This window comes from Tamandua tetradactyla, chromosome 6 (genome assembly GCF_023851605.1).
Source record: "Tamandua tetradactyla isolate mTamTet1 chromosome 6, mTamTet1.pri, whole genome shotgun sequence".
Lineage (NCBI taxonomy): Eukaryota > Metazoa > Chordata > Mammalia > Pilosa > Myrmecophagidae > Tamandua > Tamandua tetradactyla.
This window is the reverse complement of record NC_135332.1, coordinates 65664699-65689685: the sequence shown is the minus strand read 5'-3', so window position 1 is coordinate 65689685 and position 24987 is coordinate 65664699. Positions and strand designations below refer to the sequence as shown.

Sequence of the window (24987 nt, the reverse complement as noted above, 5' to 3'; positions counted from 1 at the left end):
TGAACCTCAGTTTCTTCACATATGAAACGGAGGCAATAACACTAACCTTATAGGTTGTAAGATTGAAAAAAACATTTGAAATAATGCCGCTATAGCCAAGACTGGCACATTTAAACTATCTAATAAATGAGCTCTGCCTCCTCCCTCCCCCCCCACTGCCCCATCCTGCCTTCCTCACATGTCCTAAATGCACACAACAAGAGTTCAGTAGTGAAATTACAAAGCTAAACTATCACAGAGCTAATGGCTTGACAGATGCTGAGGCCCAGGTTGGTGAAGCTTGGTGGGTGCTGGACAGCCATTATTATCTCTGCTATTCCTGTCCCTTCCTGCAGTAACTCACTCGACATATGTACAAATCACATGGATTTATAGGCTCTGCAGGTTTAATAATGAACTCAGCTGCTGTGTGTCTAGCTGTAAATATTCTAAAAGTCCTCAGGGGGGAGAGAGTTTAGAATTGTCGTATGTGGCTCCAGGGGCGGAAATAGGAACAGTGCCTGGAGAGAGCTAACAGAGGCAACTTTGGGACAAGTGTGAGGAAGACCTCCTGAAACAAAGTTGTCCAGCAATGGAACGGGAAGCTTGGGAAGTCAGGAAGTGTTGAAGGAGAGGTGGGCAAATGAATACCAGGATGGTGGAAAAAAGATTCCTCATTTGGTCTAGATGCTGGACAGTCTGATTTCAAATGAGAAAGAAAATGAAAGACTTTGTGCTTAGGTATACTGCATTTTCATTTCCTAAAATGGAAAGAGAAATAATGTGAAGTCTTATGGAGGTACTTGGAGGGTTGAACTAATCCACTGGACCTTGGATCATAACTTTTTTTTTTTCCTGCATAAATGGCAGAAGTGGGAACTTTTGTGCTCAGCCACCTACCCTTTTTGACCAATCTGGGTGATCCGGAGGTCTTCACCATATTTGTTCTTGATCCATTTGATTCCCTGTAGCTGAGGGTCAACCATGAGTGGCCAGCGCTCACAGTTGATGAGGATGGTGGCATTCTCCAGGGACATGCGGTCTGCAGGGAGGCCCTCATTCTGCCATGCAGCCATGTCAGCATCATCTGTCAACATTCTCAGGGGATCCAGGGTTGGTGTGACTGGGATGGGAACCTGAGGAAGAAGAAATGCTATGCAACACTCAGAATGGAAGGAATCCTTCTTGACTGGGGGTCGAATACATCTCACTAAACAACTGCTATGATCTGGATCACACTTCACCTCTTCAGAAGGTATGTTCAAGTCCTACCCACCCCTCCCTGCACCTCAGCATGTGTCTTTATTTAGAAATAAGATAATTTCAGGCAGAATTAAATAAAGATGAGGTCATATTGGAGGAGCATGGGGTCCCCCATCCAATACGGCTGGTGTCCTTATAAGAAGGAGAGAAGAGAAACAGACAAGCGTAGGCAGGAAGGCCACATGAAGAAGGAGGAGACAGATATTGTGTCTATAAGCCAAGGAATGCTAAAGATTGCTAGAAGCTAGGAGAGGCAAGGAAGGGTTTTCCCCTACAGTTTTCTGAGGGAGCAAGGCCCTGCTGACACCTTGATTTCAGACTTCTGGCCTTCGGAATTGTGATACAATAAATTTCTATTTTAAGATATGCAGCTTGTGGTAATTTGTTCTGGCAGCCTTAGAAAACTAAGACAATGACATAACCCCTTTAAAAGAAAAAGTAAAATCTCTCTACAAATAAACTTTTCCAGGTGTGGTTATTTCTGGAAGAAAGTTTTGTTAAGTCCTGATAGTCTTTTTCTCTTGATGGATGGACAACAGTGGATTTTCATCTCAGATGACACTTTTGTGTGCACCTGAGTCAAATATCTACTAAAGATTATTTGTATTATTAAGCAGTAGTCTCATATATGACTTAACTTGTGTTAACAGGGTTCTTTATCTCTCATGCATGCTTCAAGAACCAGTTAGGTCCCAAGCCTTTGGAGCTCTCTCCTGTCTGCTGCAGCCCACACTAATGGCTCTCTCCTCTCCTCTATTTCACCACTTGCTGACAGAGACCTGGCTGGCAAATAGCTGGAAATGCTTTCCTTTCTGGCTGTCCCAGTGGCCCCCTCCCAGCTTCCCTCCTGCAGCATACTTGCTTGCTGGTACAAACTGGGAAATTGGTAGTTAAACTGTGAAGCCTGATGATGTCCTTACTTTCCTTCAGGGTCCTTGTATTGCACCAGACCCTGTGTTTTCTTTCTCTTTGGCCTCTCTCAGCTCATTGAATGCTTCTATGCACAATTGTTTTCATCTGAGATACACATACCCTTTTGGTCCCTTCATCATTTTCTTCTCTACAGTTTGCCTTGCTCAGTTATCTCAGGAAAAACTCTCCAGATCATCTTCTGCACCTTAATCAAATCTACTAAGGATATGAATGGCCAGTAACACACCACCAAGCAAAGTAAAGGGAAATCAGCCACTGAGAGGTTCTTATCCTGAGCTTAGGAATGTATTAAGGAATAATGCCTTTCCTTTGCAATCCTATAAATTTCTTTCTTTTTTTTTCCCATATGCTGTATGGGGGGGTCACATTTCATTCTTTTTCCATGTGAGTATCCCGTTATTGCAGCACCATTTGTTGAGGGTTTTTTTGTTTGTTTGTTTGTTTTTATTGGTTTCTTTTGTTTTGGGAAGTACATGGGCTGGGAATCGAACATGGGTCTCCCGCGCGGCAGGCAAGAATTCTATCATGGAACTCCCCTTGCACCTCCTATGCATTTCATTTTATGCATTCAAAAACAGTATTCTGAGATGGAATCCATAGGCTTTTCCAGACTGCCAAAGGGTCTATGGCTAGAAAAAGCTTAAGAACAACAAATAATTCCAGAAAAATTTTCATTAGGTTACTACCAAACAACTTCTATTTGTCCACTCAATTAATGATCATTATTTTAACAATTTTCTTTTCCTAAGTGTTCAAGATGAATATATGACAGCTTTACTTTTTGTTTATAGTTTTTAAACCATAATTCATCCAATTACCAAGTAACAGGATTTTATGAACTGACCTGGGTACCTAACTATCACTACACAAAATGCATCTCGAGTTCTAAGACTCCACCTGCAAATGAATTTAGGAATACAACTCTTCCTATAAATTGTGAGCTTTTTGTGCTGACTCTTATTTTAGCTGATTTGTATGAACCTCATCTGCTGAGATGGGCTATCAACTTTCTGAGGGATGGGAAGTCTTGACTGACTTTTGGATCTCCCACATAGTGGACTTGTAGGACACACTGAATCCTCAGTAAATATTTGTGGATTGCTATGAGGTATCTGAAAGTGCTAAGATAATATTAGGAATTATTTTGACCATAGGTTCAAGGCACAACCCTGGATCACCTTCAAGTCAGTAACTAGAATTTTTCCCTTCCATTATGTTATGTTAGAGGATAGGAGTAGAGGGAGGAGTTGAGAGGAAAATCCACTTAGTTACACTAAAGCAACAAGCTGAACAGCACATATGAAGCCCATATGAAGAGTATGTGAGTCCACAGGACAGGAGGAGACAAAGCTGTTTTCATTAGGATGACTGTGAGTCATGGGCAGACATGCACATGGGGAACTGGTGACAAGGTAAAATATTGAGTTGGGAAGGGGCATTTGTGACACAGTTTGACTCAGGAGCTGTGCAGTCTGAAGGAAATAGGGAGATTTGGCATCTCTCAGGTTTTTTATTTTTGAGGGGCACCAAGAAAGAGCCTGATGGACAGAAAGAAGATTGGAGTCCCCTGGAGGGCACCATCAAGAGGTAAGATGTTATCCTCAGGTGGCCTAGTGGTACCTGGAAGGTTATATGGGGGTAAAGTGGAAGGACTTGGGTGCACATGTCTCATTAGGGGGTGCTCAAGTGGTAGAAAGAATAAGTATTCTAGAGAAGACTAGAAGATTTGAGTTACTATTGTAATGTGATTACATTGGTTCTCCTAGGCTGGTGTAGTGTCTTGGTTTTCCTGAGTTACTACCACAGATGATTTGGCTTAAACAACAGGAATTTGTAGCTCATGGTTTTGAGGCTTGGAGAAGCCCAAAATAGAGGCATCAGCAAGGTGATGCTTTCTCCCCAGAGTCTGTAACATTCTTGTGTTAGCTCCTAGTGATCCTCGGGGTTACTTGGCTTATATACCTGTCTTGCATCATATGGTGATGTACTCTTCTTTCTCTTTCCCCCAATTCTTACCCATGGCTTTTTCTAACTACATCTGAATTTCTTCTAAAGGACTCCAGTAATCAGGATTAAGACCTAACTTCATTCAGTTGGGCCATAACTTCACTAAAAATAACACCTTCAAGAAATCTAATTTATGATGGGTTCACACCCACTGTAATTTGGATTAAGTTTAAGAATCTGTCTAAATTGCGTTTCATAATTCATATCACTTGTGGTCACCAGGATTCAGGTTATACATACTTTCAGCTGGATCAGGTAAGGTCTCCAGGTTCCATTCATGAGGCTCTGTCGGTATTTCTTTGTAAAGAAGCCAAGGTATGAAATGAAAGCTGTAATGAGTAAAATGTCTCCACATAATGTACTTTCCTGTTGTTTGAAGTTCTGCACAGCGTCTGCCCACCTCACATTTTCAGATGCAAGTCCTCCTACCTAATATTTCAAAGATGAGAGAGGAGAAAGCACTTGTAGCACTACAGAAACTGTGGATTCTGTCCCAGGGAGCACACATGAATAGCAGGAGGCCTTAGAACATCCTGTCTGTGGTGCTTTTGATCAATGGGGACTTGTCTTCTTTGTAGCAAACATTTCAGTAAGCAACCCTCTGTTCTGTGCTGTGTGTTACATGGGCTCAGGAAAGACGTGTGGATGCTGAATGTAGATTTCTGGGTTTTGCCTTTCTAGGGAAGATTAATATCCCCCCTCATCAAAGGGTTGTCGTGAGGATTAAATGTGATTGTGCATGTTTATCAATTATCCCAATGCTTGGTACAGGAAACATGTTAAAAATTAGGCACTTTGTTCTTCTCCTCACGAAATGCTGGGGATGGGAAAACAAATAAAATCAAACCCTCGATCTATAAATAATTTACAGTCAGTGGGGATATATACATGGTAATTTAGACCCATTGAAAGAAGTACTATAACATGGAATGCCCAAGGAAGATGGTCTGACTCTGCCTGGTCCCTTTTGCTATGTCTATTTTAGTTTGCCAGGGCTATTATAACAAATAATAAAACAGATTTGTTTGCTTAAACAAGAGGAAATTACATCCTACAATTTTGGAGGCTAGAGTTCAACTGCAAGGTATTTGTGGGCTATGCTTTCTCTGAGGTCTGTAGTGTTCTGGTAGTGGCTACCTAGCAACCATAATCTCTGCCTCCAATTTATGGATGCCTATCTCTTTCTCTCTCCCACTGTCTCTAACTATCCAAATTTCCTCTACATGTAAGGACTCCAAGTCATACTGGATTAAGTCCCACCCTGTTTCAGTGTGGCCTAATTTATTTTCAAAAAAATTAAAAAACCTGCCTTCTTTATATAAATGAATGGTGGCTGAAATAAATGTAAAGATGTATTGATTCCACTTCCCTTCATGAGTGAGGAAGGTGCTGTAAAGGCTCTATGTTGAAGAGAAATAATTTCTAGTGGACACTGTTTTGCAAAATCTTAGTTGATTTATGTGATGAGAAATACAAGCTGTAGAAGGCCACAGATTCTTTGCTACTCCTCAGATCTATGCCCCTCCCCTTGAATCCATGACTGCTTTAATCAACAGAATTCAGCAGAAGTGGTATTATGATGGTTTTCAAGCCCAGGACTTAAGAGACCAGCACCTTCTATTTCCTGCCTCTTGGAACACTTTGCTCTTGGAGCTCTAAGTCACCATGTAAGACATTTACCTATCCTGCTGGAGAGACCATGTGGAGAGGCCCTGACACTTCATGGTGACACTTCATGGGGAGGGACAATGGCCCACCTGAGCCCACCTTTCCAGCTATCCTGCTAGTGAGATTCTAGTAATACTGAGTGGCTTCAGTCATCACTTCATGGAGCAGAAGAATTGGCCAGTAGAACCCAGTCCAAGTTCCTAAACAGCAAACTGGTGAGACACATGAAATGCCTATTGCTTTAAATCACTACATTTTGGAGTAAGAGACACCCATAACACAAGCAACCTGCCCTGACCTCAGACATTTTTTATCAGGAAGGCCAGAACCCGTCTCTCTTAATCTCTCTCTCTCTGTCTGTGTTAGTGAATAAGGTCATGTACAGAAATGTTTTGGGTCAATTGGTCTCATTCTTCTCTGCTTCCATCTTGGTTCGTAAAGCTGGTCACATTCTTACCATCAAACATTACACAGACAGCTTCAGAGTTTGCCTATAAAATACACAACTTTCTCTTTAAAATCTTCTTCTGGTCAGTGTACATACAAATTAGAGCAGTTGTATCCTGCACTGGCTGCCTAATAGATACAGTGATCCCATACTCCCAACTGTCCCTAGAGGAAATTTCTTTGACCAGACCAGGGTGTGCATTCACACTTCTCAGAATATATTCTCATGCAGCACATTTTAATATAACTCCCCCCAACTGGCAGTAATGCTAAGCTGTGCTCATGTACTTCACACCTCTGCGGCACTTGACAAGCTCTGCTAATATAATTAAGGCTTGGTCTGCTGAGGCTCACTCACCAGGCGGTTTGCAAGGGAGATGGTGCCTGCAGTCACTTCTGCTTCTTGCTGACATTTGAGTTTGTCTGACGTTGCTTTCTCAAACTTGGCAGTGAGTTTTGCGAGGTTTTCATTAAGGTGCTGTTTGGGGAGAAGCAGAAAGTCCAAATCTCCTCCAGACTCCTTATATAGAATTTATGTGTAAACAATTTTTAAGGAAATGCTCCCAGGGGGAATTTTAAAGGACTGGGGAAAGCAGGGCAGGGCAGGGGAGAAAGCTAACAAGGGTACAATCTCAGGTAGGTCCCAGTGAGGATAGTCTCAGCTTGGTCCCACAGGGAAGTCAAGAATATAAGTCCAGAGTTGTCTTGACCCAAGGTGAGGGAGCTGAGCTTTTGTACTCTGACATCTCAGTAACTGCTTAAGGACCATGAGAGGTGACAGATGGGTGGTTGGGTCAGGGGGAGGATAAATTCTATTTCCCTGGCATTGGGGAAAAATGGGTTCCAATAGACTGAAAAGAGGCGCATATGTTGGCTATTAGAATCAAAAGCACACCAAAGCCTGGGGAAGCAAACAAAAATAGTCAAAATGATCTCAGAGTGGCCTGGGAGGAACACTGACTTGTGCACTGGGGCTGGGGCTGTCTGGAATCTAAGTCCTCCCCTTGCTTTAAGGCCCTAGAAGTACAAGGTCTTTGGTTAAGGTATTACAGGGTCACAGACAGGAAGGGTCCTAGGCTGAATACTGTCAGGGGGTGGTTTTGGCCAAGCTGCAGGAAGAACTTCTGATTTGGCAATTATGGGTTGGGAAGAGGCACAAATGCCCTAAGAGAAAGGCTCTATGCTACTTCAGATTAGACTGAGAGCACCAGCTATTTGAACAAAGGAGATAACTTTTATTTCAGATACTGTCATCCATTATTCTGAAATATAGGAATATATTTTTGAAAGACATTGTTTAAATTTTTTCCTTAATTGATTAGACATGTAGAATTGAAGCATTTAGTGTTCATTTCCCTAGAATATATATTTGTATACACAAAGTTACAAGAACACCTAAAAGATATCTCCAAATGCTACTTATGTTGAGGTAATAACCATGGTTCAGGTTGCTTTGTCGGCCATTTCTAAGTCACAAGAGAAATAAATTCTGGGCCAAGTTTCTACAGTCCTAACAATTTTAAAAAGTAGGTAGTGAGCCATCCAATTAATGGTGGCAGACTGGGCACACACATTTACCTCTTCTTTTTCCGAAGACTTCTCTAAAATGATTATGAAGCAATTAAATAAGTCATAAGTCCACAACAACAAGCAAATTGGTGAGGACCATTAGAGAGTGAGGGATGCCAATAGATTTATGGAAGATCTTACCGATGGAGGAATGGAAACTGCTAGGGAAAGGCAGTGGAAGCCACAATGTAGAGTTGGCCTCAGTTCACCAAAGGGGAAGCTGATCAACACTGCAGGGCCCTACAAAAACTGGGCATTTGGAAATATCAGGTGTATTCAAGGGTGAAGCCAGATTTAGGAGAGTCAATTGAAAGTCTATTGATTCCCCCTATTCCTGCCCCCATGCCCAGTATGCAATGCTACCAGGCATCTATGATATCAAACAAGAGATCCAATAGTCACAGAATAAAAGACACCATATACTGGCATGTAGGATGCATCCAATATAAATCATCTGATATTGAAGTAAATTCTACCAGTCAATCAGTTCTGCCCCTACTTGCAGAGATAATTTTTGGTTGCTACTCTTATAAACATGAAATGATAAAAAGACATTTGATGAAAGTGTAGATTAAGAAAGAGACAAATTGAAGCAGGCAAGATGGTGATACTGAGGTGTGGAATTAAATTCACCCTCCAGATCAGCTAATAATTAGACAGGAACAGTATGAAACAACTGTTAGGGGGATATCAGCGACCAAACATGCATATTACACCAGTCTGGAATGGGTGGAATGGCTAAGATTCCTACATGGAACTGTAAGTCTCCCAAGCTGGGGAGACTGGCACCCCTTACCCCATGGGCAGAGCAGGCTGGTACCTTGAGGGGAAAGGAAACAGACTTCACCAGTAGCAAGAAAGTTAGCTCAACCAAGCTCCAGTTGTAAAATTAACAAATTGTGACTTCTGAAAATAACCCCAGAGCAGAGATAAACCTGGAGTAAACACTAAAGGAATCAGAAGTTTTTACTCTGGCAGAGAGGGGATGAAGCTGATGGAAAAACAAAAAACAAAGCAAAACAAAACAAAAAACAGATACTTTTTGAGTTAAAAAGCACAAAATACTGGAAAATGGTTGTACCCAAGAAAAGGGGGCACATAGAGCCTGGGGACACAGAGAGCCATTACTAACTTGAGCTCTTGAATGGCAAACCCAGGAAGCTGGAATCCAGATCTGAAAAGCCTCTTTTTTTTCTTTCTATCTTTCTTTCTTTCTTTTTGTTACTTCTTAATAGCTCATTAGATATAACTGCTGAGCACTCTCAGGCTCCAGCACTGTGGAATTAAGACATGTCTGAGAGACAAAGTAAATAGTCAAGTGAATGGGGACAATTTCCTGAAGGGAATTCTTCCCCAAGGAAAGGTTGGTGGGGTGCAACTCAAGTGGCAGCCCTCCTTCACAGAATTCAGGCTCCAGGGGATGGAAAACAGAAGCAACCTCTACTTCAGCCTGTGCTCCAACCACACCACTGGCAGGGAAAGGCTGCTGAAATTAAAAGCACTGAATCACTTTATGCTGGTGGGACGTTGTGCACCATTAAGTGCCACATGCTGGACAGGATAGGAAAAGCACAGAGTCTAGAGGCTTCATAGGAAAGGCTGCCAACCTGCTGGGTCTCATCCTCAGAAAGAAACTTGATACTGGCTACTCCCTCTTCCTGAGATGTGGGCCTGTCTGGCTGAGAAAATCTGACTGGGGTTGATCATATCTGGGGAGAACCTCTTAAAAAAAAGGTTCCATATAGGCTGAACAAAAAACAGAAAAATATGAGCTGAAAAATTATGATCAGATAAACAATATGCTGGAGATAGAGAATAAGTTGAACTGAATGCCAAGAATAGATAGAAAACAAAGCTATCCAACAAGAAAACCCTAGGTAAAAGAGTGAAACTGACCTCCAGAATAAACTAATTAAGGAAATCAAATGCCTAGATGTCAGCAAAAAATAAGGAGCCATACCAGTAAAATAGAAGATATGACCCAGTCAAAGGAATGAACTGACATTTTAAATGAGATACATGAGTTGAAACAACTAATTAAAGATCTTTGAACAGACATGCTAAACCAAATGAAAAATCAAGTCATCAAAGATATGGCAAAAGAGAAGAAAGACATAAAGAAGACATTAAGCAACCATAAAGAAGAACTCAAAAGCTTGTAAAAACAAGTGGTAGAACTTAGAGGAATGAAAGGCACAATTGAAAAGATGAAAAAAAAAACAATGGAAATAAACAAAAAAGTTAAAAAAAAAAAGAAACAAAAGACAACAGAGAACTACAACAGTAAATTTGAAGATGCAGAAGAAAGGATTATGAACTAGAGGGCAGGACATCTGAAAATTCTACACATAAAAGCAAAGATAGGGAAAAGAATGGAAAAATATGAGCAGGGTCTCAGGGAATTGAATGACAACATTAAGTGCATGAATATATGTGTCAGGAGTGCCCCAGAAGGAGAAGAGAAGGGAAAAGGAGCAGAAAGACTAATGGAGGAAATAATAACTGAAAAAATTTTTATCTCTTATGAAAGACATAAAATTACAGATCCAAAAAGTGCAGCATACCCCAATCAAATAGATCCAAATAGACCTTCTCCAAGACACTAAGACACTTACTAAACAGATTGTCAAATGTTCAAGACAAAGTGAAAATTTTAAAAGCAGCAAGAGAAAAGCATACAAGGGAATCTTGGTAAGATTATATGTGGATTTCTCAGCAGAAACCAAGGAGGGTAGGAGGCAGTGGTATGATATAATTAAGATTTTGAAACAGAAAAATTGCCAGCCAGGAATTCTGTACTAAGCAAAACTGTCCTTCAAAAACAAATGGCATTTGGTTCCCAGTGCCTGCCCATGGCATAAAAAAAAGAAAAAAGAAAAAACAACAAAGGGGAGTTGAAAATATTTTCAGACAAAAGTCACTAAAAGAATTTTTAACTAAGAGACTGGTTCTACAAGAAATACTACAGGGAGCACTACAAGCAGATAGGAAAAGACGGAAGAGGGAGCTCTAGAGGAGAGTATAGAAATGAAGACAATCAGTGAAGGTCAAAAAAGAAAAATGTAAGATATGACATATAAAATCCAAAAGAAAAAATGGTAGAAGAAAGTACTGGCTTTACAGTAATAACATTAAATGTTAATGAATTAAACTTCCCATCCAAAAGACATAGACTGTCAGAATGGATTAAAAAACAGGACCCATCTATATATTGTATACAGGAGACTCCTTCTACCCAAGGACAAAACAGATTGAAAGTAAAAGACTGGAAAAAGATATTTCAAGCAAACAACAATCAGAAAAGAGCAGGGGTAGCTTTACTAATATTTGACAAATTAGACTTCAAATGCAAAACAATTAAAAGAGACACAGAAAGACACTGTATAAATAAAAGGAACAATTTAACAAGAGGACATCACAATCATAAATATCTATGCACTGAGCCAGAGTTCTCCAAAAGACATGAAGCAAACACTGAACATATTGAAGGGAGAAGTAGACACCTTTACAATAATAGTTGGAGATTTAAATTCCCTGCTCTCAACAATGGATAGAACATCTAAACAGAGAATCAATAAGGAAAGAGAGATTTTGAATAACATGATAAACGAGACTTAATCGATATTTAGAGAACATTATATCCTACAACAGCAGGTTACACAGTTTTCTCAAGTGTTAATGGATCATTCTCAAGGATAGATCATATGCTGGGTCACAACACAAGTCTTAATAAATTTAAAAAGATTGAAATTATACATAACACTGTCTTGGATCATAACAGAATGTGTTAGAAATCAATAACAGGCAGAGTGTCTTAAAAGTCACAAATTTATAGAGGCTAAACAACACACTTGTAACCAACCAGTGGGTCAAGGAAGAAATTACAAGTGAAATCAGTAAATATCTCAAGGCAAATGAAAATGAAAACACAACATATCAAAATGTATGGAGTGTTGCAAAAGTAGCACTGAGAGGGAAATTTATTGCCCTGTATGCCTATATTAAAAAAGAGGGAAGAGCAAAAATTGAGGAATTAACTGTTCATTCAGAAGAACTAGAAAAAGAACAACAAACTAACCCCAAAGCAACAAAAAGAAAGAAATAATGAAGATTAGAGCAGAAAGAAATGAAATAGAGAATATGAAAATAATGGAGAAAATCAACGAAACTAGAAGTTGGTTCTTTGACAAAATCAATAAAATTGACGGACAATTAGCCAGGCTGACAGAAAGAAAGAGAGAGGATGCAAATAAATAAAATCAGAAATGTAGGAGTGAACATAACCACTGACCCCACAGAAGTACAGGAGGTGATGAGAGGATTCTATGAGCAACTACATGCTAAGAAACAAGCCAACGTAGATGAAATGGACAATTTCCTAGAAAAGCATAAACAACTAACATTGACTCAGGAAGAAATAGATGACCTCAACAAACCAATCACAAGCAAGCAGACTGACTCAGTCATCAAGAAGTTTCCCAACAAGAAAAGTACAGGACCAGATGACATTGCCTGTTATTTCTACCAAGCATTCAAGAAACAATTAGTACCAATCCTGCTCAAAATCTTCAAAAAAACTGAAGAGGAGGGAAAGCTATCTAACTCATTCTATAAAGCCAGCATCACCCTAATATCAAAGTCAGACAAAGACACTACAAGAAAAGTAAATTACAGATCAATCTCTCTAATGAATATGGATGCAAAAATCCTCAACAAAATGCTTGCAAAGTGAATCCAGCTGTACATTAAAATAATTATACACCATGACCAAGTTGGATTTATTAAAGGTATGCAAGTCTGGTTCAACACAAGAAAATCAATTAATTTAATACACCATGTCAATAAGCCAAAGCAGAAAAACCACATGATCATCTCAATTTATGTAGAAAAGGCATTTGACAAAATTCGACATCCTTTCTTGAAGGAAAGGAACAGAAGGGAACTTCCTCAGTATGATAAAGGAAATATATGAAAAACCCACAGCTAACATCATCCTCAATGGGGAAAGACTGAAATCTTTCCCTCTAAGATCAAGAACAAGACAAGGATGCCCACTGTCACCATTGTTATTCGACACTGTGCTGGAAGTTTTAGTCAGAGCAATTAGACTAGAAAAAGAAGTAAACTGTATCCAAATTAGAAAGGAAGAAGTAAAATTCTCACTCTTTGCAGATGACATAATATTGTGTGTTGAAAATCCTGAAAAATCCACAGCAAAGCTACTAGAGCTATTAAATGAGTACAACAAAGTGGCAGGGTACAAGATCAACACCCAAAAAATCAGGAGTGTTTCTATACACTAGTAATGAGCAATATTAGGAAGAAATCAAGAAAAAAATTCCATTTACCACAGCAACCAAAAGAATCAAATGTTTAGGAATAAATTTAACTAAGGACACAAAAGACTTACACACAGAAATATACAAGGAATTACTAAAAGAAATAAAAAAAGACCTAAATAAGTGGAAGGGCATATAGTGTTCATGGATTGGAAGACTAAATAAGGTTAAGATATCATTTCTACCCAAACTGAATTATAGATACAACACAATACCAATTAAAATCTCAACAACTTACTTTGAAGAAAAAGCAAAAAACAATAACCAAATTTATTTGGAAGGGCAGGGTGCTGGAATAGCGAAAAATATCTTGAGAAAGAAAATTGAGGTGGGAGGTCTCACACTACCTGACTTTAAAGCATATTACAAAGCCACAATGGTCAAAACAGCATGGCACAGGCATAAAAATAGATATACTCACCAGTGGAATCAAATTAAGTTCAGAAATAGACCCTTTCATCTATGGACAATTGACCTTTGATAAGGTGGTCAAAGCAACCCTAATGGGACAGAGCAGCCTCTTCAATAAGGCGCTAGATCTTGTTGGTTTGTACAAGTTAGTGTGATGCCACGATACATCCCAGAGTAATTTAGACAGAGAATGTAAAAGTATTTGCAAAGTCCCCTTGGGGGACTGGGGAGAAAGGAAGAAATATTAAACTTCCCCATCTGCGGAATTCCTGATATTCTCACAAACAGTGGGGACAACCAATTCAATAGGCTGAGCTCTAGATCTTGGGGATTGCCCCTATGAAACTTATTCTTGCAAAGGAGAAAGTAAGCCTACTTATAATTATACCTAAGAGTCACCCCTAGAGAATCTCTCTCAGATGTGGCCTCTCTCACGAAGTCAACTTGGAAGGTGAACTCACTGCCCTCCTACCTACATGGGAAATGACTCCCAGAGGTATAAATCTCCCTGACAACATGGGACAGGACTCCTGGGGAGAAACCAGGACCTGGCATCATGGGATTGAGAAAGTCTTCTTGACCAGAAGGGGAAAGAGAGAAATGAGACAAAACAAAGTTTCAGTAGCTGAGAGATTTGAAACAGAGTCAAGAGGTTATTCTTATGCATTATATAGATATTTCTTTTTAATTTATGGTGCTTTGTAGTGGCTAGATGGAAGTACCTGAAAATGTTGAACTGTATTCCAGTACTACTTGACTCTTGATAACAATTGTATAACTATATAGCTTTTTTTTTTTTTTTTTTTTTTTTTTTTAACATGGGCAGGCACCGGGAATTAAACCCAGGTCTCCAGCATGGCAGGCAAGAATTCTGCCACTGAGCCACCATCATATCGCCCAACTATATAGCTTTTATGGGGTGACCATGTGATTGTGAAAAACTTGTATCTGATGCTCTCTTTATCTAGGGTATGGACAAATGAGCAAAAAATTAAGGACAAAAAATAATAAATAGAAGGGGAAGGATAGGGTTAAAAAAAATGGGGTTGATTGAAATACTAGTAATCAATGAGAGGGAGGAGGGGTAAAGGGTATAGGATGTATGAGTGTTTTTTCCTTTTCTTCTCATTTCTTTTTCTGGAGTGAAGCAAATCTTCTAAAAATGATCATGGTGATGGATACACAACTATGTGATGGTATTGTGAGACACTAAGTGTATACTTTGGATGGATTGTATATGTGTGAAGATAGCTTAATAAAAATACTTAAAAATAAATAAAAGGAAGATAATTTTTTTGTTTTTAAAAAGAAAGAGACAAATTAAACTAGGAGAAAAATAAACTGGAGAAAACAGAGCAAAAACAAAAAAGAATAAAATTCCTCAAAATTTGTTTTCCCAAAATGATTCAAGAAAGCATTTCATCCGCAAAATGAGACTGCTATTAAAAAGAACACAGAGCAAAAATACTGGTGTGGAAATTACTATGATTATTAATGAAAAAAAAAAGAAATCAAAGGTGGGGTTAAAAGATGAATTTGAGGAAGTCTCCTGGAGAGCAAAAGAAAAATTAAAGTGATGAAAAGATTAGAGAAAGTAGAGGATCAATCTAGGAATCTAACATCCAGCCAACATGCATTGCAGAATATAAGAAGATTAAAAAGAAAACAGAAAGGAGGAGTTTATCAGAGAAATCATAGAAAATAATTTTCCAGAGCTGAAGGAAACCAGTATTTACATGCCAAGCACAATGAATCAAAAAGAAAGGCAGCTAAGCATATCAATGTAAAGTTTCAGGCACCAAGAATTAAGAAAAAGCCAAAAGGCTTCCGAAGAGGGGAGAAAAGCAGGTATGTAGAAATGAATGAGACCAGAACTGTTCCTTAGACTTCTCACCCGACAAACAAATAAAATATTCAGTGTTCTAAGGGGGGGAAAATAGCAACTCACCATTATTTGAGTTTAATATAAGAGTAAACTCAAATCACTTATTAGTTTAATATGAGTAAAATATTTTTCCAGATTATGAATACTTATCTGTCACTTAATATAGATGAGAAAGTTATTTAAGAGATGGAGCAAAGTAAAAGAAGAATCCAAGAAAACAGAAGTCATTGGAACCAACCCAAGAAATAGAGAAACGTGTTTACCCTCCATTACTGACTTGTGTCTGGACTAGGACCCGGGGAGAAAGGTTTTGGGGGATCACAGGGGACTTGATAGAATACTGGATTAGAGAGTTGAAAAATAATTAATACAAAAAAATTAAGACTATTTAAAACTAAAGGAAAAGTGAGAAAGAAAGAGAAGAAAGGAAAGTAGAAATTCCTTAGGAGAGGGGGAGGCTGTACAAAGAAAGGAAATGTAGTTATAGTATACCACTTAGATCTGCTAATAATATAGAGATATTCATGTTAAGATAAGTAGAATTTATTGATTTTTCAATTTTTTGAATCAGCTGATAGGTAGAGCATGGGACACAATTTTGGTTACAGAACAGAATGCAGAGGTGTTCAGTTTTGGCAATTAAAAAGCAAAAGTAATGTTAAGTGATGATAACAGAAATCAGAAGATGGAAGGTAGGGAAGAGAGCCAGAGCAAAGGGGGAGCTTCATCTGAGGAGCTGAGGGTTTCAAGTAAGTTTTCTCTATGTGATAGAACAAGAAATAAAGGTTGTATTAACTGTAAATAGGTTGTATCAACTGTAAATAGTTGTCATAACTATATTGGGAAGACATGGAGATGGACAACTCATATTCTCATCAAGCTAGCAGAAGGTCAACTGTCTGAATAAAATACATCAAGAAATAAAGCTATTAACATACACAGACAGAAGTCAGAATTTCAAATGAAGAGGCCGGGCAGATAATGTGACTAGTCAGATGATTCTAACGTTGAAAAAAAATAAAGGTTGGTGGGGACTATGGAAAATGATGCAAATCTGTCTCCTGTTTCCCTTCGTAGAAAGTCTACTTAGCTCCAGGTATATGTGAATCTTCTGATCTTTCAAGCCTGGCCAAAAATCAGATTTTTACATGAAAGTGCCTCCTATCTTAAATACTAGCAATTAATTACGTCATTTTCAAATACCATGTGCAGGCTAAATAAAACACACTTAAGCTACTAGGTATAAAGCTCTGATGTGGTGGTACAATCAGTTGAAACAGATAAAATAATTAAAAGGGCAGGGAGATGTTGTTTCTCATTAGAAGCCCTTCTCCACTATTTGATATTTTACAATTTGCACAATTATATGCTCATTGAAAATGACTTACTTGGTTTTTAATACCATTATTTTTGTGAATTTTAACATTAATCTCTGTTCATTATAGAAAAAAATGGAAAACAGATAAAAAAAAATTCAACCAAAATCTGCACATAGAAACAACTTCTACTGTTAGCATTTTTGTGTATTTTCACTATGTATACAATTAAAATGAAACTATATCATATAATCTATTTTGAAATCTGATCTTTATTGTATAATCTATTTTGAAATATGGTTTTCCTCCATACTTTACGTTTCCTGAATATCAAATGCTTTTACTTAGAGTTATCCTAAAATGCTGAAAATAAGGCCTGGAGAGGAGGGGTGGTGTGTGAGACTGGAGAAGGCTGGTCCCAGGGACAGATAGGAAAGAATTTCCTTGCCCTGGGTTTGCCTCTGTCTTAGGATGGCATTAGCCCATCCCCTCTGTCATCAGCAGGGAATGTGGAATTTATGAATGTTGGGTTGTGTGTGGGAGGAGATGGGGAGGCATGGGGAAAAGGTTGTTAAAAGCAAGAATACATTTTCTCAGAAAATATTTTGGCAGAAAAGAAGTTCCTTCCTAAGGTAGCCAAGTATTTTCTGAGATATTCTGAGCTTTCACAGGTTGAGTGGGTCCATCCTGTGAACACTGGCTACCAAAATGTATAAACATTTTGACAACATTCCCTTTGCACCAAATGTTCCTTTAGTTAAAATAACTTGAGTAAGGAGTCTTTGAAAATGCAGTTCTTATATCACTTTTCCTGGAGAGACTGAGAATATGAAAACTACTGGGAGGTCTTCAACTCACCAACCCCGCAAAAAACAAAACAAAACAAAAAAACCCCACCAGGAATAGCGATGTTATGGTGTTTTGCAGTTTGAGTTTTTAAGAGAGCCATTGCTATGGTGATTGTGACCTATTTTAACTGGTCCAAGAACATCTGGCTTATAAGAGCTTTATCAAAGTAGCTTTTCTTTTTAGATAAAGAGCTTGGTTGCGAGGATCTTTGAACTAGTGCCTTTAGCCACAGAATTTAGTCTAACAATCAAGAAAACCATGTCAAATTGGGCATAAGGGACTTCTACAACCTTACTTCTCAGAATTTGTAAATCCCTCTTTATCATCCTGGCAAATTTGCAGCAAGAATATTATTTGCCTGGAATGCAATGCAGAAATTGAAGATCCAGATGAATTTCTATACTGAACTTGATCACAATAGTGTATTATTACCAGGGCCTGTGCATGCATGTGCTAGTACTTGTCATTTAAGGAAGGGAGTGGAAGTAATGGAAGCAATATGTTGTGATGGGTTGAATTGTATTTCCCCAAACCATATGCTAAAGCCCTAGGCCCAGTACCTATGAATGTGAACTTATTTGGAAATCTGATCTTTGCAGTTGTATTCAGCTATCTAAAGTAGGTCAGACTGAATTAAGGTGGGCTCTAGTCCAGTATGATTGATGTCATAATAAGAAGAGGAAAGACAGACACAATGACAGAGGTAGGGATCAGAATGATGCATCTACTAGCCAAGAAATGCCAAGGATTGATGACAAACACCAGAACCCAGGAGAGGCAAAGAAGGATTGTTCTTTACAGGTTTCTGAGGGAGTGGGACCCTGCTGGCACTTTGATTTTGAACTTCTGGCTTCCAGAACTGTGAGACAATAAATTTGTATTTTAAGCATACCAGTCTGTGGTACTTGTTACAGCAACCACAGGAAACCAAGACAGTCGTGTATCAGGAGTGGTAGCAGCAGCAGCAGCAGCCCCTGCTGTACGTTTTTCTTGCATTATTATGGCCCAGTTTTCCTTTAATCCTTGGAACAATATCACGAAGCAGGTACTATAATTGTACCCATTTTACGAACTGAGGATACTGAAGTCTGGGCACTTTAAAGACCTTGCTAAAGCGCACATAGTCAGCAAATCTTATAGCGTGCACTGAAATTGAGGCCTGCCTGTGGATCTTTGGCTGCTATGCTATCTTAGAGGATTTTAACTTTTACTATTTCTTTGATAATACTCATTTTAATAGTAAATGTTAAGTTCAAGGGAACTCTCTCTCAAATAGGTGTGAAACCAAGATCATCACCCAATCCTGAGTGAGACAGGTCCAATCATAACATCATCATTCCTTTGCTTTATATAACCTAATTACCTAACATTTTTATATTTTTGGTTAATAATCACCCTACAAACCACAGTGGACCACACCCTACAAACCACACCCTACAAACCACTTCCTACTTTTAAAAGCTTCCAGTAAAATTGAAGAAGGATAAAACGTGTGCAGCAGGTCCACATGTCCACACTACCAAGAGAGAGACAGGCAGATCCTGGCTGGGATTGAAGATAATAGGTACTAAAGGTGCGGTAATACAGAGTAGACCTAAATTTCAAAAGGGAAAAAGAAGGACTCTTGATATTTTGCCCTTTTCTTATTAATTATAAGATCTGCAAAAATGTTAAATTAATTTGTGGCTAATAAGATGACAGTTGGCTACATGAATTAAGACTGGTCATCTACTATACACATCGAGCTATCACCTTTTCATTCCTCAGAGGAAGAGGAGGAAATCTTTAAGGATCAAGCTATAAATCGATGGCCCAGAGGCTTAGACCAGCCAGTCTTATTTGGCCTCCATTTAAGAAAAAATTTTAAATGTTTCCTCTATTGAAAAATCAAGAGATCTGGCATAAAAATTTGGTTCTCTCCTTGCTCTTTAAAGAATGGCTGGATGGTGGTGTTGGCAATAGAGGCTGGTGAGCAGCATTAGGAAGGCTGTTGGGTTTACTTACAGTGATCTTGGCTTTAACGGCGGCCAGCTTCTCCTGAGCAGTTGTGAGGTCCAACGTGGCTTTGCTCAATGCTTGGCGCTTTGGCTCCACATCACAGAACACCTCGTAGAACCTCACAATGTTTATGACCCAAGAGCAGAGACCAGCAGCGGCATAAGACTTGGTGGCCACAAACTCTGGATTGAACTCAGGGTCTTGGAGATATGGCCTGATGGCTCTGAGGCAGTTGTCATGAATGTTCTCCTTGTCAAAGTTGACAAGGGAGTCCAGGAAACCATCCACTTTGGCCATGGTGACCTTGGCAGCCTTCCAGCTCCGGTCCTTGGGCACCTTGCCTCCGGGGGCCATGAGCACCATCACTGCAGCGCTGACATTGCTGACAGCTGAAGGCGGAGAACCAAAGGACTTCAGCTCAGTCAGATTGGTCTGAGTAAAGACAAGGATGTCATTAGAGGAAAACGAATGGGCTTCCTTTGTCCTCCACCACTAATGCAGTGAGGCTCTGGAGTAATCAATCTGAAGGGACTGCTTTGAAGCCTGCAACAGCCCACTGAATTTTAAATATCATGACTCATCAGAAGGAAACCAAAGCAATTCCCCAGCAGTTTTAGACGTCCCTGAATGGTTAGCCAAGAGTCAGCTCTGTTCTTTCAGCATCTAGACCGACTTGTGGCCCATTAGAAACACACAATTATTTCACATTCAACTAAAAAGCATAAGGATGCCAACATACTCTGAAATATGAGGCATGCCTTGAATAAAAGATAAGGTTATTATAAATTAATTTCCATCCTGGATTGCAGAGAATAGCCCTGTAACCCAGCTAAATTCTTTTCTTTAATTAAACTGCTTTGTTCCATGAGCTTGTTCTAACTACACTTGACTCTCCTGATAGCAAAGTGACATTTTCTGCCAAGAAAGAATTCAGAAAGAAAGAGAGGCCCAGCCCCCATAGTCAGCCCCTCTGCTAGACGTGGGTTTGTCCTTTGCACTGAATTTCACTTGCTCCAGAAAAATACTGCTGAAAGGGTTGACTTTGGAAATCATGTAACTTTTCCAGGTCTCAGCACCTTCATCTGTAAATTTGAAGGAAGAGAACCAGTAATCTAGAAGTAAAATGGTGTCATAAATGCCTGTGAAGTTGATTTAAGAACTGTTGTGACTGCCAATGAGAAGGCTATTACTTATAAAATATTTCCTTTCAGGGCTAATTTTGTAAGTGGGAGAAATCTTGATTTAAACGATTACATCCTCTTGCCAAATTAATTTGGGGAGCTCTTGAGTCATAAGTGAGGGGGGCTATTTCTAAGCTCTTTTGAAGATAAGATTTGCTCTCTTGACCATTTTCCTATTTGCCTAAGACGAATTTGTTGGGGGTAGGAATGAAGGAAAGTACAGGTGCGAGGTGACCTATTATAATGCTTCTCCAGTGAAAGAGGGCAAAGGGAGAAGATACTTTTGTTTATCCTGCAAAACAAAACAAACAAACCAAAAATCCATACATTTTAAATAGTATATATTAAGCATGTACGAGGTAAGTGATTAAGAAAATAGAAAAATGTATAAAGATGAAAATGAATTCCATAACCTAGATATATCACTATTAATATTTGAATATAATTCCTTCTAATTATTTTTAATATTCATATATATCTATAAATTAATCATGACTCTTGGTTTTGGGTGCCAGAAAAGCCCGCTTAAGTACAAAGGACAGCTGCCCCTGTGCCAGCACTCTTCCTTACTCTGCTCTATGTTTTTCTTTTTCCCAAAGTCTTGGGGATTGAGTCATGTCCCCCATAAAGACGTGCTCAAGTCTTAATCTGGGTTCTTGTGGATGTGAACCTGTTTGCAAAGAGGACCTTTGAAGATGTTATTATTATTAAGATGTGGGCTTAGTGTGGTTAGAATTTTTAAAGATCCTATTTAGATGAGGCCAAATTGAATCAGGGTGGCTCTTGGTGCGTATGACAGGAGGTCTTATGAGCAGAGGAAATTTGATGCAGTCAGTCAGTAGAAGCCAAAAGTCAGCTGAAAGCAGAAGGGCAGACACAAAGAGAGAGGGGTTATCCTGTGATGGAGGATTGCTGGAATGCTACAGAACCAGGAGAAAGCTAGCCCTGCCACTACCGTTAACACTGAACTTCTAGCCTCTGAAATCATGAGATGACAAATTCCTTCTGTTTAAGCCACCCATGGTATTTGTTATAGCAGCCTTGGCAAACTAAGACCCAGAGCACCTACCATGTTCTAATACACTGTATAGATGATCTATTTATTGTGTTTGTTATCTTTCACTCCTTGTGTCTGCTAGAAGCTTATAAGCTTCACGGGGGCTGGGATCTTTGCTCTTGGATGTTTCACATGTACCAGGGAAGACCCTGGTGCACAGCAGGCTGTCAGTAAATATTTGTCAAGTGAATACAAGAACATGGCATTTCAGTTGAGGCTAAATGATGGGGAAGAGGTAACTCTACAGTGATCTGCAAGGGGACTATAGTTGGCACATGAGTCAGCATGTGCAAAGCCCAGAGCAGGAATGAGCTTGGCCATTATGTAGAGTGTAATGGTAGGTCAGGACAGTGGTAGAGAGGAGAGCTGAGATGCTCAGGGCCAGATTATGAGGGGCTCCAGAGGCCAAAATGAGAGGTTTGGATTTTATTCTAATTTTAGTGGGGAGCCACTCGAGGCTTTCTGGTAGGAAGTGAAATGACCCAATATTTGCTTTGAGAGCTTGAGGCCATGCGAGCAACTATGGCCAGGCAGGCATTTAAGGGGGAGGAAAAGCAAGGGAGTCTGCTGCCATGATCTAGGCAGGGAGGAGATTGAGGGTGGCTTTCTTGCAAGGGAAATGGTGAGGAGTGATTGCATTTGGGGCATAGTTTGTAGAGAGTGCAGGGTGGTGGCAGGGACTGGGTGGCTGCATTTCCATCCCTCAGCCTGAAGTGACCAGGGGAAGGGGTGCTCCAAGACATGGAGGGAGAAGCATTGACCTTCAGCTGCGGGCAGGTTGGAGTCAAAGGAGGAAATACCTAGATCTCACTCTCTTTCTCTCTCCCTCCAGTTTCTCGCTGGTGCCCCACTTGGCTAAAGTTAGCTGGAAACTGGAGGGCTAGGGAGGCCCATTGTTACAATCCATGCATATCAGTCTCCCCAGGCATGGGGCAAAAACCCAACATCAAGGGGAAGGTGCAGGTAGAGCAAAAGGAAGATTTCCAGCGTGATTTATAAGAATTTTTTTATGTATTAAAGATATTAATTTTTCTTACATGTTACACATTTCTTGTAAGGTTTTGTTTATGGTATTCTGTGATATATGGAAATTTTAAGTTTTTATTTAGCCACATTTTATGGCTATTTAGCCACAGCCACAAGATTACTAGCCATAATCGTAATCTTTCTTTCAAATGATACTGTCCTTTGTTTTTATGCTTAGAAAGATCTTTCTCATATATTAAAATTTATCTGATCTTTTGATAATTTTTCTATTCCTTTAACAGTTTCACTCTTTCTTATTCTTTACTGCTTTACAGGGTACTATTGTTTCATCCTCTCATAAAAATGCCGATTTATTGCGGAATATTCGGCAAAGACAAAGACAAAAGAAGGATCACCCATAATTTCACTACTTAAAAATAAACATTATTTATATCCTGATGTTTCTCATTTCATTATCTTTCCCATCTCTGCTCATTCATATATATATACATATATTTTCATATACACTCATGCACAGATGAATATATTTATTATTAGGAAAGAGGTGCACACCAGAACACAGAGGCTGGTGATTGTAGGAGGGAAGTTTATTGAGAAGCTCTCTCAGCAGAGAGGATCTGGAGAACAGATGTCAGCTCACCTCTGTGATGGTTGTACAGCATTATAAATACTGTGTTACATGGGGTAAGGAGGGGTTAGTGTAGTTTATGGGCTATTTTATGATTAGTGGGGAATTAGGGTGAGGAAAATTGGCATTTTTGGATAGGTAGTGGGTCTTGGTTACAGGTGAGAGGTTTAAGGGCCAATAAGGAACCGTTAAGTTTCTTTACTATCTTTGGGAGGAACTGGTGGGTTGAGTGCAGGCACATTGGCTATGGTTTGCTCTATCAATCACGTAGGTCATCGATGGGGGTTGTTGTAAAAGGGAGATAAGCCACAACTGGTTAGTCATTGCCAACTTTGTGAGGGGGGATCTCTAACACTTATGAATCACTCTTATACTATTTTTTGTTTGCTCATTTTTTTTTACATTTTTTTATTGTGAAATATGACATATCCACGCACACACACAAAGCAATAAATTTCAAAGCACACAGCAACAATTAGTTGTAGAACAGATTACAGAGTTTGGAATTGGTTAAAATTCCACAATTATAGGTTTTTATTTCTAGCTGCTTCAAAACACTGGAAACTAAAACGAAATATCAGTATATTGATTCAGTAGTCATACTTATTTGTTATGTCCTATCATTCTCTGTTATAGCTCCCAATCTATAGAGGTCTTTGGGCTATGCCCATTCTAACTTTCTCATGTTGAAAAGGGGTATCCACTATATAGGATACAGGGATGGAATTAGTGGATGTTCTTGGAGAGGCTGGCCCTCTGGGTTTCAGGCCGTACATGACCAAGGGACTATCTGGAGGTCATGGGTTTCTGGAAAGTAAACTTTGTGTATGGAACTTCTGTTCAGTCTCAGAGCCTTAGGTGTTCTTTAAGTTTAACAGGAATGATGTTAATTGGGGCTTGGCAAACCAATGCAATTAGCAATATCTAGCTAAAGCTTGCTTAAGAGTAGCCTCCAGAACAACCTCTTGAGTCTATTTAAATTCTCTCAGTCACTGATTCCTTATTTTATTACATTTCTTTTTCCCCTTTTGGTATGGAAGGTGTTGTCAATTCCATGGTGCCAGGCTCATCCCTGGGAATCATGATTCACGCTGTCAGGGAGACTTTCACCCCTGAATATCACATCCCACACAGGGTGGAGGATTATGATTTTCCTTGAATAGTTGGGCTTAGAGAGAGAGAGAAGTCATATCTGAGCAACAAAAGAGGTTTTCTGGAAATAAGTCTTAGGCATAATCAGCAGTAGGTTTAGCTTTGCTGCTACAGAAATAAATTTCATAAGGAAAATCTCAAAATCAAGGGTTTGACCTATTTACTTGGGAGTCTCTAATGTTTGAGAAAGTATCAGGGATTTCCCAGGTGGGAAAGTTTAATGGTTCCATACTTTCATTCTAGTCCCTCAAGTGACTCTACCAATACTTTTTTTTAATTATCAGCACACAATAGTCAGGGGGTATCTGGGTATTACAT

At 39.3% G+C, this 24987-nt stretch overlaps 1 protein-coding gene across 10 annotated transcripts in view; it reads right to left on the bottom strand.

Annotated features, from left to right (window-relative positions):
• Positions 1 to 24987, bottom strand: part of DNAH9 (dynein axonemal heavy chain 9) — a 372566-nt gene that overhangs the window by 92686 nt on the left and 254893 nt on the right. For all 10 annotated transcript variants that reach the window (XM_077166001.1, XM_077166002.1, XM_077166003.1 and 7 more), the window contains 4 exons: positions 19671 to 20096; positions 6656 to 6775; positions 4423 to 4611; positions 880 to 1115 (listed from right to left, as the gene is read on the bottom strand). In XM_077166001.1, coding sequence (XP_077022116.1) covers positions 880 to 1115; positions 4423 to 4611; positions 6656 to 6775; positions 19671 to 20096 — 971 coding nt within the window. The remainder of the gene's footprint in view (positions 1 to 879; positions 1116 to 4422; positions 4612 to 6655; positions 6776 to 19670; positions 20097 to 24987) is intronic.